At 44.2% G+C, this 16515-nt stretch overlaps 1 protein-coding gene across 2 annotated transcripts in view; it reads left to right on the forward strand.

The window, feature by feature from the left end:
- Window positions 1-16515, forward strand: part of RAB3B (RAB3B, member RAS oncogene family) — a 75107-nt gene that overhangs the window by 44638 nt on the left and 13954 nt on the right. For both annotated transcript variants that reach the window (XM_036108403.2, XM_078073160.1), the window contains exons 3-4: window positions 4978-5096; window positions 8705-8829. In XM_036108403.2, the coding sequence (XP_035964296.1) occupies window positions 4978-5096; window positions 8705-8829 (244 nt within the window). The remainder of the gene's footprint in view (window positions 1-4977; window positions 5097-8704; window positions 8830-16515) is intronic.

The raw sequence follows: 16515 nt of genomic DNA on the forward strand, positions 1-16515 counted from the left end.
ACAGGGAAATGGTACAACACAGATGGAGTGAGAAGAGTTGAGACCTGCTAGCAGTGCAGCTTCTCAGAAATCTTGCCTGGGCCTCTAGATCACTACTCTGGATGGTTGGCTAAATTCTAAATCCTCCAGGACAAGATTTGGGGCCTGGCCTTCAGATGGGTGGAAAGAGTCTCATCTTTGTTGAGAGTCTCATCGGTGTTGACTCCGAGGAGCTCAGGAAGCTGAGTGAAGAGTGTATGGGGGTGGGGTAAATCAAATACTGCTGAAGTGTTCCATAGGTACACACAAGGCTTCTGCGTAGGTAGGCAAACTGATGATTTCTCTCAGTAGTGCCTAAGTTACGTGTTCACTCACTCATCCATCTCTTCACTCATTCATTCATTCATCTGCTCACTCATTTATGAACTGGAGAAAATTATATTTGCCAGAACTCTTTTTTTTTTTTAAGATTTTATTTATTTATTTGACAGAGAGAGACATAGCGGGAGAGGGAACACAAACAGGGGGAGTGGGACAGGGAGAAGCAGGCCTCCCACTGAGAGGGAGCCCAATGCGGGGCTCGATCCCAGGCCCCTGGGATCATAACCTGAGCCAAAGGCAGACGCCCAATGACTGAGCCACCCAGGTGCCCCTATTTGCCAGAACTCTTAGGGAGAAGTACTGTATGTGGTTAGAAGGAATAAAGCTGCTTCAGGTGAAGAGTAAGACACCCAAAGACTATGCTCAACAAAAGGAGATGGAGATTTATATGCTCCCCAAGGATGGTGGGTGTAGTAAGTACAGATTTTGTTTTGCTGAGTAAGGTTGTGCAAGTCTGGGCCAGAGCTGAATTGCTGAGGACATGGAGAAAATGAGCCCTGCCAGAAACATACCTTATCTTTGATTTCTCATCTCTTCACCTCTAATCCATCACCATGCCCTAGAGTTCACCTCTTAAACATCTCTTGGATCTGTTTCTACTCCATTCTCATTGCTACCACTCTAGTTCAATCCTTACTGGGATTCATTTGAACCACTGCAAAGATCTTCTAACTAGCCTTCCTGCTTCCCGTCTCTTTTTCCAGTCCATTCTCCACATCACAGCCAGAGTGATCTTTCTAAATAAAGTTCAGATCTAATTATATTAATTCCCTGCCTCAAAAATCTTTTATTTTAAAAGATAAAGTCCAGAGGTGTCTGGGTGTCTCAGTTGGTTGAGTGTCTGACTCTTGATCTCAGCTCAGGTCTTGATCTTGGGGTCATGAGTTCGAGCTCCACATTGGGCTCTGTGCTGGGCATGGAGCCTAAAAAAAAAAAAGATAAAGTCCAAACCCCATAGCACAACATTTAAAGCTTTTTCCAGTTTCAGCACGTACCCATTTCCCATTTCCTGCCATTCCTTTTCTTTTGGAGTACTCAATGGCAAAAACTCTTCCTTCTGCCAAAATACTTTTCCTTCACTTCTCTGTTTGGAAAATTCTTCTTTAGAAAAGTCCTTGTTGTCCTCCTACTATTGTCAAATAAGCACATCTTCAGGCCAATGCTTCTGGACTTGGTACAGATTCCATTAGTGGGAGCTACGCTGTCTACCACATTTATGATTCTCCTCCTGGGCATATTATAAGATTTCATTTTCTTGGATGTGGGTGTGTGACTTGCTTTGGCTAGTGAAATGGGAGAAGTGGAAGTTTTAAGAGCCAACACATGACTCACACACTTTTTCCCTCTGGTAGCTGCTCTGTCAGTCTTTATCTTAGAATAAGGAAGACAAAAAGCAGAGCACCCAGCCAACGCTTAATGGATATGGAGCAATAGTAAAAAATAAAACCTTGTTTAAGCTGCTGAGATTTGGGGATTGCTTTGTTATTGAATAACTCAGTATATCCTAACTGATACACTATCTCTGCTTTGACATCTTCTATAATTACCCAAAACCACCATGTTTCTACCTTACCTGACATGTGTAACACATTTTCTTCATACTGATTATCTGGAACTCATGACATATTGCCACATATTTCTTATTATCAGTCTACTGGTGTATGTCTTAGCTACCTCTGCACTTTTACTGAGGCTCCCTGAGGGCAGGGATAGTGTTTGTTCTATGTTATATCACACAAAGTATGGTTCATGGCTAAGGTATAAATTGTAATGAGTGTCAGATAAAGTCAGATAGACTTTATTTTGAATTGCAATTCTGACACTTAGTGGCAATCTCTCTAAGCCTCAGTTTCCTCATCTGGAGTAAAATGGAGTAGCCATATATATCCTACAGGGTTTTTCTGAAGTATGTGGCTAACAGGTGCAACATATGTACAAATAATGGCATACTGTAGTTATTATTGTTCCCTTATTTGTTTTTATTATCATTATAGATTGTGTTCAGGAAGTATTTGTGCACATGTCCTTCATTGATTGAGGTTTAGTGGTATGTGCATTGGACTTGGAATCAGAAGCCCTGGATTTAAGGCATAGCTTTTGTCACTAGCTTTATGACCTTGGGAAAGTCACTTACCCTGGCTGCATTTTTGCATTCTCAACTATAAAATGTAAATGCTAATAATACTTACCTCACAGGGATTTTATAAAATTTAAGTAAGCTAATATATGAAGAGATGTTTTATACATGCTCAAGTATCATGCATTCTAAAATTGTAATGAAACAGAAGATTGGCTGGTCCCTCACATAAGGACTGTGTGGACATACGTGAAACATCCCAATGTGCTCCAATAACACTTTACTGTTGGTCTTGTTTTTGCTTGCTTGCTTATATGTCTGTCTTTCCAACTAGACTGTGATCTGCTTGAGATAAAGAATTGTGTTGGGGGACGCCTGGGTGGCTCAGTTGGTTAAGCACCTGCCTTCGACTCAGGTCATGATCCCAGGATCCTGGGATGGAGTCCCGCATCGGGCTCCTTGCTCAGCAGGGAGCCTGCTTCTCCCTCTCCCTCTGCCTGCCGCTCCCCCTGCTTGTGCTCTCTGACAAATAAATAAATAAGATCTTTTTTAAAAAAAAAGGATCGTTAAAGGATTTTAAGCAAAATATTTGTTTCTCCCTATGTAAGAGCAATATGTGCTTATTGTAGAGGAAATAAAAGTGCATGAAAAAGTTTAAAATCCCTGTAATTCTTGACTCTCATACAGAGATAATCACTATTAATCTTTTGATGTTTTCTTCTCTGCATATATAGTTACAAAACTGATATTATATCACATGTACAAGCATTGTCTCCTGTCCCAACAAATATTTTTGTGCATAGGGCTGATTTTCTAATTTTGTAGCAAAAGTTTTAAGGAAGAAAATTTCTGTGTTAAGAGTGCAAATATTTTTTTTTCTGTATTTTTTTATTATGTTAATCACCACACATTACATCATTAGTTTTTGATGTAGTGTTCCATGATTCATTGTTTGCATATAACACCCAGTGCTCCATGCAGAACGTGCCCTCTTTAATACCCATCACCAGGCTAACCCATCCTCCCACCCCTCTCCCCTCTAGAACCCTCAGTTTGCAAATATTTTTAATGGTCTTGAGACTTCCAAATTGATTTTCAGAAAGACTGAAGCAAGTTTCCATGAGCAAGGAGTGAGGTTGCACATCTCACTACATACTCATCTATAATGGGAATTATAATTAAGAATAGTTAAAATCTGGGGCGCCTGGGTGGCTCAGATGGTTGGGCGTCTGCCTTCGGCTCAGGTCATGATCCCAGGGTCCTGGGATTGAGTCCCGCATCAGGCTCCCTGCTCCGCGGGAAGCCTGCTTCTCCCTCTCCCACTCCCCCTGTTTGTGTTCCTGCTCTCGCTATCTCTCTCTCTCTGTCAAATAAATAAATAAAATCTTTAAAAAAAAAAAAAAAAGAATAGTTAAAATCTTTCTTTTTTTTTTTTTAAAGATTTATTTATTTATTTATTTATTTGACAGAGAGAGACACAGCAAGAGAGGGAACACAAGCAGGGGGAGTGGGAGAGGGAGAAGCAGGCCCCCTGCTGAGCAGGGAGCCCAATGCGGGGCTTGCCCTTTTTTCTGTTGGAATTTCAATTATTTTCTTTCTTTCTTTTTTTTTCTTAAGTAAACTCTGCCCTCAACATGGGGCTTGAACTCATGACCCCAAGATCAAAAGTTGCCTGCCCTACTGACTGAGCCAGCCAGGCACTCCCCAATTATTTTCTTATTAATTTTTATGAGGTTTTATTTATTTTTTAAAGATTTTTATTTATTTATTTGAGAGAGAGAGAGTGTGGGGGGGTAGGAACAGAAGGAGAGGGAGAAGCAGCCTCCCCGCTGAGCAGGGAGCCCACCACAGGGCTCGATCCCAGGACCCTGAGACCATGACCTGAGCTGAAGGCACACACTTAACTGACTGAGCCACCCAGGTGCCCAAATTTTTATGAGGTTTGTTTGTTTTTTTTTTTTTTTTTTTTAAAGATTTTATTTATTTATTTGACAGAGAGAGAGATAGCGAGAGCAGGAACGCAAGCAGGGGGAGTGGGAGAGGGAGAAGCAGGCTTCCCGCCGAGCAGGGAGCCCGATGTGGGACTCGATCCCAGGACCCTGGGATCATGACCTGAGCCGAAGGCAGACGCTTAACGACTGAGCCACCCAGGCGCCCTTTTTATGAGGTTTTAAAAACCATTTTATTGGGGCGCCTGGGTGGCTCAGTCGTTAAGCGTCTGCCTTCAGCTCGGGTCATGATCCCAGGGTCCTGGGATCAAGCCCCGCATCGGGCTCCCAGCTCAGCGGGAAGCCTGCTTCTCCCTCTCCCACTCCCCCTGCTTGTGTTCCCTCTCTCACTGTGTCTCTCTCTGTCAAATAAATAAATAAAATCTTTAAAAACAAACAAACAAACAAAACATTCTACCCACCAAGTACAATACAAGACACATAATAGGTGCTCCTTAGATATACCTTGGGTTATTTGTTAATTATTCTGAGGACCTTTTAGGGACAAAAGTAGACTTTCTAGGAGGCTAACTCTTTCTTTTTCCTACCCAGGACACAGCTGGACAAGAGCGGTACCGGACCATCACAACAGCCTATTACCGTGGGGCCATGGGCTTCATTCTGATGTATGACATTACCAATGAGGATTCCTTCAATGCTGTCCAAGATTGGTATGAGATTCATTCATTCACCTCATTCATTCATTCACCTCACTCATTCATTATTCATCAAACTGTCTAGAAAAACCTAATGTGTGCTAGGCCTTGTGCTTTATGCCAGGGCAATCTGGATGAATCAGACGTGGCTCCTGGCCTCAAGGAACTCACAGATGAGAGGAAACCACAGATCAGTAAGCAAGCAGTAAGAATTTCATGTGACATGTGCAGTAATGAGGAGAGGCACCAGGGCTGTGGGAGCCCAACAGAGGGCTCTGACCCGGCTTGGGGAGTCAGGGGAGGGATCCTGGAGTTGCTGACACAGATGCTACATTTTGTAAGATGAACAGGAGTTAGCCAGGGGGTGAGTAAATAAGAATATTCCAGGAAAAGAATGCAGATGTGCAAAGGTGAGATGGTAAGTGAAGGGTACAGGGAGAGCAGAGGTCATGAAGAATTTTGTGTGCTGGGGTAAGGAGTTCGGAGTTTATCCCCTAGGTGATGACATTTGAACAGAGAACCAACAGGTTCAGATTCATGTCTTGGAAAGATCATTCTGGTCCCAGTAGTGAGTGAATGCACATATGACTCCCCCATAAAGTTTATCCCTAGGCTGGGGGTCAAGAGTACATCCAGTCCAAGTTTGTAAAGATTCAGTATACAGTGGAAATCAGCACAGCTCCAGATGTACAACCTCTGAGTAACTTACATCTTTCTTCCTGGAGCATAACTCACCGGGAGAAGGGAGCTGAGGGGAAGGTTAGGTGAGAGGGAGGGCCGGGGCCCTTGCCCAGTGGAAAGGATGAGGATGGGAGAAGGTGGAACATCTGTGCCATGGGTCTTGTTCAGAATCAGAGAGGCTGAGCAGGCCAGGCATACAGCAGCAGCGCTGGCCAGCGCCAAGCTTATCTCCTGTTCCCCTTTGCATAATAGCCACCCTTTGAGGACTTCCCTTCTCCGACGGAACAGTTGCCATGATTTGTGGAGTCCTGTGGGTGCCTTGTAGCCTTGAACTGAGAGTGGCTTTGCAGCCTGTCCAGGGTGCCGTGCACATGTCTGTCCTTCATGGTGGTTGACATTCTCCTTCCCAGCCTACCGGGCATCTTCCCCTTCCTCCTTTCTCTTTCTTCTCTTCTAACAAGTACCCTGTATCTTCCTTTTCCTCCTTTCCTTCCTCTCTTTTCTCTTTACTCCCTTTTTTTCTCTTCCCTTTTCTCTTCCTTTCCCCCCTTTTTATTCCCTCTCTTCTCTACGGTCATGATTTGTCTCCCCTCCTCCTCTTCCCCTCCTTTTCCATCTTTCCCTCCACCTCCTACCCTGGAGTGATAAGCTGTTTTTTTAAGTGTCTTCACACTGCTCATTCCCTGTTGGCCTGACCTTCCTCCCTTTCACCATCAGTCCCTGTTCATTCTGTCTCAGGAACACAGTGAGTTTAACACTTGGTGACAATTCCTCCAAGAATAACCTGAGTTGCTAATCTGGGAGCTGAGAGTGGATGAGGGTGGGAGGAGGGAGGAAGATGACAGGAAGAGGAGTATGGGGAGACATGGAGACTTGGCTCCAGTTACCTGCCTTGAGGCTAAAGATTGAATGTCTATTTCTCCCAAGCCCTGGCCTTTCAGTTTTGCCTCTGAACAACTTGGTCCTGGATTAGCCATCTAAGTCCCAGTGCTCAGCACACAACCTGGCTCTTTGTCAGCCCACAACAAATGTGGCTGAGTGAATTCTGTACCTTGAGGGAATGGCTTCTCCCCCTTAAAGAGAAGATTAGTGGGGGATCAGCTTTATGAGCAGAGTCGGTAATAGGTCCAGGTTGCAGTTAGGGTTGAGTTAGATTGAGTGTCAGTGTCAGGATAGGGTAACATTTAAGATCTGCTTCAGGATTAACCATTAGCTGGCTTACTCATTCATCAGACAGTTGCTGACACCTTCTGTGCTCTGTGCTGGGGACTGGCACTCCAAAGATGAATGAGACTACCCCTGCCTTCAAGGAGAGACTTATAAATTCAGCCAAATGTAGCAGGTGCCATGGTAAAGGTGTAGGGGACCAAAAGGAGAAGTAATCATTTCTATTTGATGGGGTGGTTAGAGACAGAGTTAGGCTCATCCCCACAAAGAGATGTATCCACAATATAAGGGTCCTATTTTATTCATTATATTAAAATTTTGTTTCTCATTATATAAGTAGCGTATGCTCACTTTCAAAAATTTGAAAAATACAGATTTTTCTGTATTTTTTAATACAGAAAATTTAAGATTTTATTTATTTATTTATTTGACAGAGAGAGACACAGCGAGAGAGGGAACACAAGCAGGGGGAGTGGGAGAGGGACAAGCAGGCTCCCCGCCGAGCAGGGAGCCCGATGTGGGGCTCGATCCCAGGACCCCGGGATCATGACCTGAGCTGAAGGCAGACATTCAACCGACTGAGCCACCCAGGTGCCCCAAGAAAAGCAATTTTTTTTAAAGGTTTTATGTATTTACTTGAGAAAGAGAGAGAGAGAACGAGTGAGCAGGGAGGTGGGAGGAGCAGAGGGAGAGGGACAAGCAGACTCTGCACTGAGCTGGAGTCTGATGCTAGGCTCGATCCCATGACCCGAGATCATGACCTGAGCCAAAATCAAGAGTCAGTTGGCTAACCAACTGAGCCACCCAGACGCCCCTACAGAAAAGTATTTTTAAAAAGTTTCATAACCATCCTATGTGAAGGAAACCACTGCTGACATTTTGGTTTCTACAAATAATCACCATCTGAGGCCTCAGTGAATGTTTATAAGTCACAGAGGAGGAGGAGGGAGAGGCTAGCTGGGCCTGAGAAAGCCTGGGAAGGCTTCTCCCAAGGAATTATGAGATCAGCCCTGGGCCCTGGGGGATGAGTTAGTGTGGGGAAGGGACTCCCAGTCATGCCATGGAAGAACATTTTGGGCAAAAGCACAAGCCATGGAAGAGCATTTTGGGATGGGAGAGAAGTGGGAGGAAGTGGGATAAAGCTACAGAGACAGGATGTGAATGGTCTTGAACACCTGAGGGATCTAGACTTCATCACACTCTAGTCAGGGGGCCAGAGGAGAGTCCTTTTAAGAAAGGACTTACCGTGGTCAGATAGATGTTTTAGGGATGCCTGGGTGGCTCAGTCAGTTAAGTGTCTGCCTTTGGCTCAGGTCATGAGCCCAGGGTCCTGGAATGGAGCCCCGCATCGGGCTCCCTGCTCAGCGGGAGGCCTGCTTCTCCCTCTCCTACTCTCGCTGCTTGTGTTCCCTCTCTCGCTGTCTCTCTCTGTGTCAAATAAATAAATAAAATCTTTAAAAAAAAAAATAAATAAAATCTTAAAAAGAAAAAAAAAGGATGTTTTAGAAAGAGCTCTCTGCCCAGTGAGGAGAGGGATGGGCAGATGTATTAGAGGAAGGCTTCTGGGAGCTGGGTGAGGTTTGCAAGAAGAGCTTATGGGTCAGCACCTGTGACAGCCAGCTGGGGCAGGCATCTGTCTGTCCTCAGCTGAGTTCATTGACGTAACTTGGGTGTAGCAAGCCCCCTGGAAGGGAAACCATGTCTTCGAGTTTTGCAGGGTTCTTTCCAGCGTAGCAGGATGTCATTAACACAGTCCTCTCTCTTTCTCTCTTTAGGGCTACTCAGATCAAGACCTACTCCTGGGACAATGCACAGGTTATCCTGGTTGGGAACAAGTGTGACATGGAGGAAGAGAGGGTTGTTCCCGCCGAGAAGGGCCGGCTCCTTGCAGAGCAGCTTGGTATGGGCACAACATATGTATATGTGTACATGTTTACATGGGAGTGTGACATTAAGGGTGTGTTGTGATTGTGAATTATGTGCATGTGTGCTCTGTGTATATTGTTTTATATTTGTGCCATGTGCATGTAAGCTTTGTGCTAGTGAATTTTAGGTAATTTGTTATTTACGATGTGTATATTTTGTTACATTGAATTAATAAGTATAATTTAAATTCACGAATTTTTTTCACCAGTTCCTTCCACAAAGGCTTTGAGGTGTTTTATAAAAATCATCACAGTGGGGCGCCTGGGTGGCTCAGTTGGTTAAACGGCTGCCTTTGGCTCAAGTCATGATCCCAGGGTCCTGGGATTGAGTCCTGCATTGGGCTCCCTGCTCAGCGGAGAGAGCCTGCTTCTCCCTCTCTCTCTGCCTGCCGCTCTGCCTACTTGTGCTCTCTCTCTAGCTCTCTGTCAAATAAATAAATAAATTTTAAGATTTTATTTATTTGACAGAGAGAGAGAACACGAGCAGGGGGAATAGGAGCAGTCGGACCTGAGCCGAAGGCAGACACTTAACCGACTGAGCCACCCAGGCACCCCCAAATAAATAAAATCTTTTAAAAAAATCATCATAGTACATCAATAAAAAAATAAGAAAATTGGAGTAAAGGGAAAACAAAGTTAAGAGAAAATAAGAGGAGGCGGGGTGAGATAAGTGGGTATGTTTTAAGTTCCCAGGCATGTGTAAGAGTTGGACCAAAATATTGGCTTTGAGCTTCCTTACCAGCCATGCAAGGCAAGAAACATAATCAAATACACAGTCTTGAGATGGTCCTTAAAATAAAAAACCCATTATTCAGAGAAGCACTTCTCTTGTGCAACTGTAAAGCAGACTCTGTATGCTGGATGTGACAATGTCCTTAATATCAAACGTTCTTACAGCAACCACAACGTTACGTCTTAGAATTTCCCTCAATGTAAACTGATGTTTCTTTACCAAAACACAATTCACAACAAAAGTAATTGTATGAAGGGATGAAACAGTGTGGTTTAAGTGATGCTCTGGCATTTTCCAAGGTTAAAGCACTTTTATCTCTGTGCTTCACTGAGACCCAGGTGCCTCAGATGTGTCTCAATGGCCCCACAGCAGAACTCCGACCAATACTTGCTTCAAAGAGCAGCTCCTTGCCTTGCCTTGCCTTTCTTTTTTAAGATTTGATTTATTTACTTGACACAGAGAGACACAGTGTGAGAGAGAGCACAAGCAGGGGGCGCTGCAGGCAGAGGGAGAAGCAGGCTCCCCACTGAGCAGGGAGCCCAATGCGGGGCTTGATCCCAGGACCCTGAGATCATGACCTGAGCTGAAGGCAGACACTTAACCAACTGAGCCACCCAGGCTTCCCTCTTTTTTTTTTTTTTTTTCCTTTTTTTCCCCTTTCTTTTCTGTATTGGGGTTCAATGTAGGATCACCTCAGAGAAAACTTCCCCAGAAGAAAGGATATATTGCTTAACTTTTAGCCAGTCTCCCTAAATATGTCTCATAACCTAGGTGTTGTAAATATTGAGGAGTAGGGACTTTAAAGTTATTTTCTCTGATGGTCTCTGAAGTATAGATATTTGGGCTTGTAGGCGGGCAAACTCTATAGTATACAAATGTGAGTTGTGTATGGTATATATTTGTATTATGCGTATTATGAGTACGTGTGTGGGAGAGTGTCTTATACTTCTTTCTTCCCTCCCTTATTCCCCAGGGTGGCCTGGAATAGAAATTAGCAAACTGTAGGTGTTTAATAAAGAGGGAGGTTGGGTTATCTTGGATCTTACTGTTCTTTCCCCATCAGGGAAAAAAAAAAGTGCCTCTACCCGTCCCCCTGGTTCAAAGAGCAGTGAGCATGTGGTGAAGCATACATTTGGGTGACCTTAGGTATCACTTTATGCCTTCAACCTGCTGTCCCCAGGGAGGCTCCCAGCACTTTCCCTGGAGTGGCTACACCCCATCTGTTTAGAGCGCTCTCTTCTACTCCCCACCCCATTACCCTCAACCAGCCGGTAAACCTCCACTCACTTTTCAAAACAGCTCACGCTCTGAAGCCTCTCCTGGCCCCCAGAGCTCTTTTCTTCGTGCCCCCACCTCACACACAGCAGACACAGTCCCAATCACACTTGGGTGCGCTTGTTTACTTGTCCATCTCCCCTCAAGTTCCATGAGGACAGGAAATGAGTCGTTTATTTTTGTGCCAACAGTGCCTACTTATATGGCCTGGCACTGAGTAGACACTGCAAAAATATGTTTTGATTAAATTTTATTTATGTTAAGTATTTGGCTACTTCATTTTATTTCAGTCCAATTAAGACTTCCTGAGTGCTACTCTCTGCCAGGTACTGAGCTGTGAAATAGGATCACACGCCCCTGTCTGAAGGACAGAAACAGTGATACCCCGAGTGATCAGTGTGATAGAGGGATGTGCTGGGGCTTGGGGGGGCCCAGAGGAGGCACCTAACTCAGTGGGGATCAGAGAACATGATGCCCAAGCTGAGTCTTGAAGACAAAAACAGGAGCAGCCAAGTGATGAGGAGAAGCAAGGACATTTCAGGGGAATAACACTGGCAAAGGCAAGGAACAGCATGTGTGTTCAGGGAACTATAAATCATTGACTGTGTGAGTCGAGAGTAGCATTTCCCAAAAGAAAGACTTATGCCACTGGAAGTGTGTAAGATGATTTCATGTATGTATTGGAAAAAATATATATAATCAGCATGTCAAGCCCTTAGAATTAAACAAGACTAAGTTTTAAAAGGTGTACTTGGAAAAAATATAATTGGCATGCCAAGCCCTTATGACTAAGATTTGTTAAAAGTGAGTTGGTTAAATATTTATTAGGTATTTACCTTGTGCCAGGCACTATTCTAAGTGTTTTAAAGTATTACGCAGTTAATTTAATCCCCCTGGAGCCCTCTGACATACTTACTTCTCTTATCTCTAAATTGTTTTTTTTTTTTAAACAGATGAGAAAACTGAGGCACAGAGAAATTGAGTAACTTGCTAAGGTCACACAGCTAGTAACAGGTAGAGTCAGAATTTGAACCCAAGCAGTAGTCTGGCTGCATAGCCTGGGCTCCTAACTACTTAACCTCACTGCACAGTAAATATGGTAATAGGTGATACATATTGATCCAGGTATTATATGATATGCTGTGTATTAATTATTTCACTTAATTCTCACTATAACCCTTCCAGGTCGATACTATAGGGTATGTCTAATACTCTGAAAAATGAAGTTCAGAGGGGTTAAATAATTTGCTCAAGTTTATGCAGTTAAGAAGTAGTGGAGTCAGTTTAGATCTATCAAATTTATATAAGAATATAGATGAAGTCAGATTAATTCTTAGTGCAGGGTTTAGGGAGGCACTTAAAGTAGGCCTTAATGAATAGGTCAGATTTTGGGCAGGTCATAGTAAACCATGTCTGTCCTGCACAATTTCCTGAGCTTTCCTCTGTTGCTTACCAATATTTCCCTATTTAGAGACCTATCTCTCTTGCTAGACCTCCAGAGCAACAAGGTTATGTCTAATTTGGTTCATTATCCTAAGCACCCAGCATAGGTTGGATATTCATTCATTCATACATTTATTCACTTATTCATTGCGCACTTACTCTGAGCTGGGTTCTGTCTTGGTACTTGGGATATAATAGTGAACGAAACAGCTATGATACTTATTATCATGGAACTAATGGAAAAGGGACAATAAATAATTATACAAATATATAACTTAAAATGTTTTAAATAGACAAATTGAATGGTGTGTGAATTGTATCTCAATAAACCTGTTAGAAATTGTGATAAGTTCTGCATGAGTTAGGACTCTTGTTATGACAAGTGATAAAATCCCAAACCAAACTAGCTTCAATTTTTTAAAAATAGAATTTATTAGCTCATGTAGCTGGAAAGTCCACTAGACTCAGGATTCAACTGCACTTCCCATTTCTCAACTTTGCTTATCCCTTCAGCCTCCTTCCTTCTCCAGTCAAACTCTGCATGAGGAGTAAAATGGATGATGGAAGCTCCAGATTCATATCTTCCCAACTCCTGCAAAAAAAGGCCTTCTGTGTCCCAACCACCACATATCAATGTCAGGGAAGACTATGATTGGCCACCTGTGAGTCATGGGCCTGTCCCAGTGGCTGAGGAGGCGGGTATGATAACCTATAGTGTCGCCACAACTCTTTAAAATAGTGATTCCCTAAAGGAAGGAATGGTGGGCAGATAAAAGTAACGTAAGTTACAAGTGCTATGAAGAAAGTGAGAAAGAGAAACCTAATTTTAGACTGGAGAATCAAGATCTTCTGAGAAAGTAACACTGAAGCTGAGAACTAAAAGATGAGAAAAAGTTAGCCAGGCAAAGAGTGGGTGTGCGTGTGTGTGGGTGTGGGTGTGTGTGTGGGGGGAGGCAGAGGGCCATATTCCAGATCAAGAATAGTCCTAATGTGGGGTAGAGCTTGAAGCACTCATGATATTGAAAGAAGCCCATGCCACAGAGACTAGACAATCAAGGGGAGAGTAGTGAGAGGTGAGAGTAGAGAGGTAGGCAGGGGCCAGTTCATAAAGGATCTTGTGGGCCATGTTAAGAATTTTTCAAGGATGTGATCAGATCTGGGAACAGTGAGGGAGGATGCTCAGCTTTCCTCATCCCCACATCAGTCCTATCCCTCTGCTATGCCGGCAATTAAGTAAGTTTCAGTGGTCTGCTGGTCACCACAGTAGTGCCCCTTTTCTGCTTTATGGGATTCCTCTTCAGGACTCCCTTTCCTTTAGCTTTTCTCAGCTCACTAGGCCAAGACTAGTGATATGGCCAGCAGCTAACTTTTTGTAAAGTTGGGAGTAGCAGCAGGCCGTCAATATCCTCAAAGTTCCTGGGACGTGGGTGAGACTGTGGAGTCACTGAGGCAAGTGGATCTTTGGGAGACTGAGGGAGTTTCAGGGACTCCTGTTCTGAGAAGCATGGCATTTTAGGGCCTCTGCCCTCCTGTGCCCCTCAGAAAGGGGCTTCTTGTTCCTTCCCTAGATCTGAATGCGAATGGGTCTGCCAAAGCCTAAAGGATAGTAAAGGAGAAATGCACTTCTGCCCACAAGGGAAGGAGAGACTCATTTACAATGTGGTTTTGGAACACACACATACACTCACTCCAGCAAAGTATAGTGAGAAAAGCACCAGACTAGGAGTTAGGAGGCTGGAGGGTTTTATTCTGTTTCTGCCACTAGTTTACTATGTGACCTTGAGCATCTTGTTTCCTGTCCCTGGGTCTTAGTTTGCCCACCGGAAAAACGGGATTCAGATTTGTTGAGTGGGAAGGTCCATTTGGCTCTATCCCTCTTTGATTCTATGATTTCAATTCACATAATTCCTACTTATCACTCGGACTCCACAGACCCTTGTACACTGTGGTGCTTATTTTAGGTGTCCGGAGAACAACTCTGGACAGAAAGGAACACAGTGAGTCCCTGGCCAAATCATCAGTGACCAGAGGGACATGAGTTGAAGATTGATACATGACAGAGATGGGAGGTATCAGAGCGAGATAGAAAAGGAATTTGAACATAAAAGTGGAGGAGAAGTGTTCTGGGCAGTATCAGGATGAGGAGAGGTGAGTTCAGTTGGTTATGAGTTTTGAATAGAATTCTGAGGTCAAATTCAGGAGTAGGTAGTGTGGACAAACTGTAGAGGGGTCTGTGGCAGCTGCCTGTGGACAGGATAGGCGAACATGATCATGGCGGTTGGTGTGGATTATTGTTCTGAAGCCAATTAGAGGGAGGAAAGGATGGAGGGCTAGTCTGATTCATTTGTTGTCATCTTCCTGACCTCACTAGGTTCTCAGCTCCTGAGAATCCTTATTAATGAACCTGAGGAAAAGGTTACCATCTGGGCCTGCTAATGAAGGGCCTTCCAGAAGTCTGACAGTCATTGGGTGGGTGTACATTTGGGGTGGTTCTGCTAGGAAAAGAGACCCATGAGCTGGCTAGGGCCATGAGCTGGTTATTTGAATCAGAGTTCCCATACCTTGGGTACCTTGGAGATGACAGTGACGACATCTCCTTGGCATGACATATGAGCTCTCCGAGTCTCCACAAGACTTACTGCCTCATCTCTCATCACTGTGAGCTTTCTGCTCGAATGATAACAAACTGCTATGGTCATTCTGGCATATACCAAGGCTGTTTTTTGCCCCATTAGCTGTGCTCATGCTGTTTCCCCTGCCTGGTACGCTACACATGCATGTGCTCACACATACACTCACAATCACCTGTGTTTATCTAGCTGATATCTGCTTAGGAATCACCTTGTCCAAGAAGCTTTCCCTGGCCCCCAAGACAGTTAGGTGCCTCCTCTTGTGCCCTGCTAATCCCCTCACTTCCCACCATCCCAGCATTTATCACTGTACTATTGTCAGTGTGTCTGTTTCCCACACTAGACTAGGAGCTCCTCGAGGGTAAGAACTACTGATTCACCTCAGTGTCCTCATGCATGTTCAGCTGAGCTCACATGACCCCCACTGTCCACACCCTCCATGCTCATTCCCACGTCCTTCATTCTGTTCATCAATCGACACTCACCAACCACCTATTCCTCTGGCTAGTGCTGGGGCTCGGATGAATGACATGATCCCTGCTCAGGGAGCTCCTTGTCAAATGGACTTCTACCATGCAGGGTAACATGTGCTATAGCAGAGGGAAGCACAGAGGAAAATGAAGGGGCTGTATCTAAGCTGAGTCCTGAAGAATGAGAAGTTAGTTAGGTAGAGTTTTGCTCAGTTCTAGCCTTAAAGTCTCCCCTCTCCACCAACTTCTGGAAGCCTCCTCCTGCTCTCTTCCCCTGCCACTCTCTCCCCACCGCATTCCTGCACAGCCTCTGGTTTGCTCTACCTGGGTTAGAAATGTTATAGTGTTCGGTCACTGTTCCAACTGAGAGCGAGACAAGGGGACATAAGGGATAGAGCCCTGGCTTATGCCCATCTCTGAGTCTAGGTTTTACTATCTGTAGATTACAAATAACTCCTGCTTTGCCCTACCCTACTCACAAGGTTTTAAAATTGTATTTTTGAACTGTTACAGACTATGCACATGTGAGGGATTGAAACTCTGATTAGTGTGTCTTTTCCACGATCAGATTTGGTCTCCCTTTGTCCCTGGCTCTCAACAAAAGACCTGGAACAAAATCAGTGTTCATTAAAGACCTGTTTTATTGACTGGCCCTGAATGATGAGGAAAAAGGTTTCCCTAAAGGCCCTGGGTGTAAGGAAGCTGGGACTAAAGTGAGCTAGGAATATAAGGAAAAGGGAATGAACATGGCTCCCACATGCCAATCATTTCACATACTTTAGTGCATTTAATTCTTATTACCACCCTTTGAAGTAGGTAATATTCACCCCATTCTACAGATGAAGAAATAGAGGGTGAGAGAGATTGTGACCTTGACTAAGGTCACACAGCTAGTAGCTGACAAGAGACTATATTCAAATCCAGGCTATATGACTCCTGGGCCTCTTCCCACTGCCCACCTGTACAACATTGCATGGCCTCCCCTTGGTGCCAATTCCTCAGAAGGGATTTGTGCCCCCGGCCTTGACTTATGTCCTCAACTTCATCCAAACTGATAGTTAAAGCCTATTTACTTCTTTACCTGTTTGCCCCTTTCCTAGGCAAGCAACA

Source organism: Halichoerus grypus, chromosome 5, assembly GCF_964656455.1.
Source record: "Halichoerus grypus chromosome 5, mHalGry1.hap1.1, whole genome shotgun sequence".
Lineage (NCBI taxonomy): Eukaryota > Metazoa > Chordata > Mammalia > Carnivora > Phocidae > Halichoerus > Halichoerus grypus.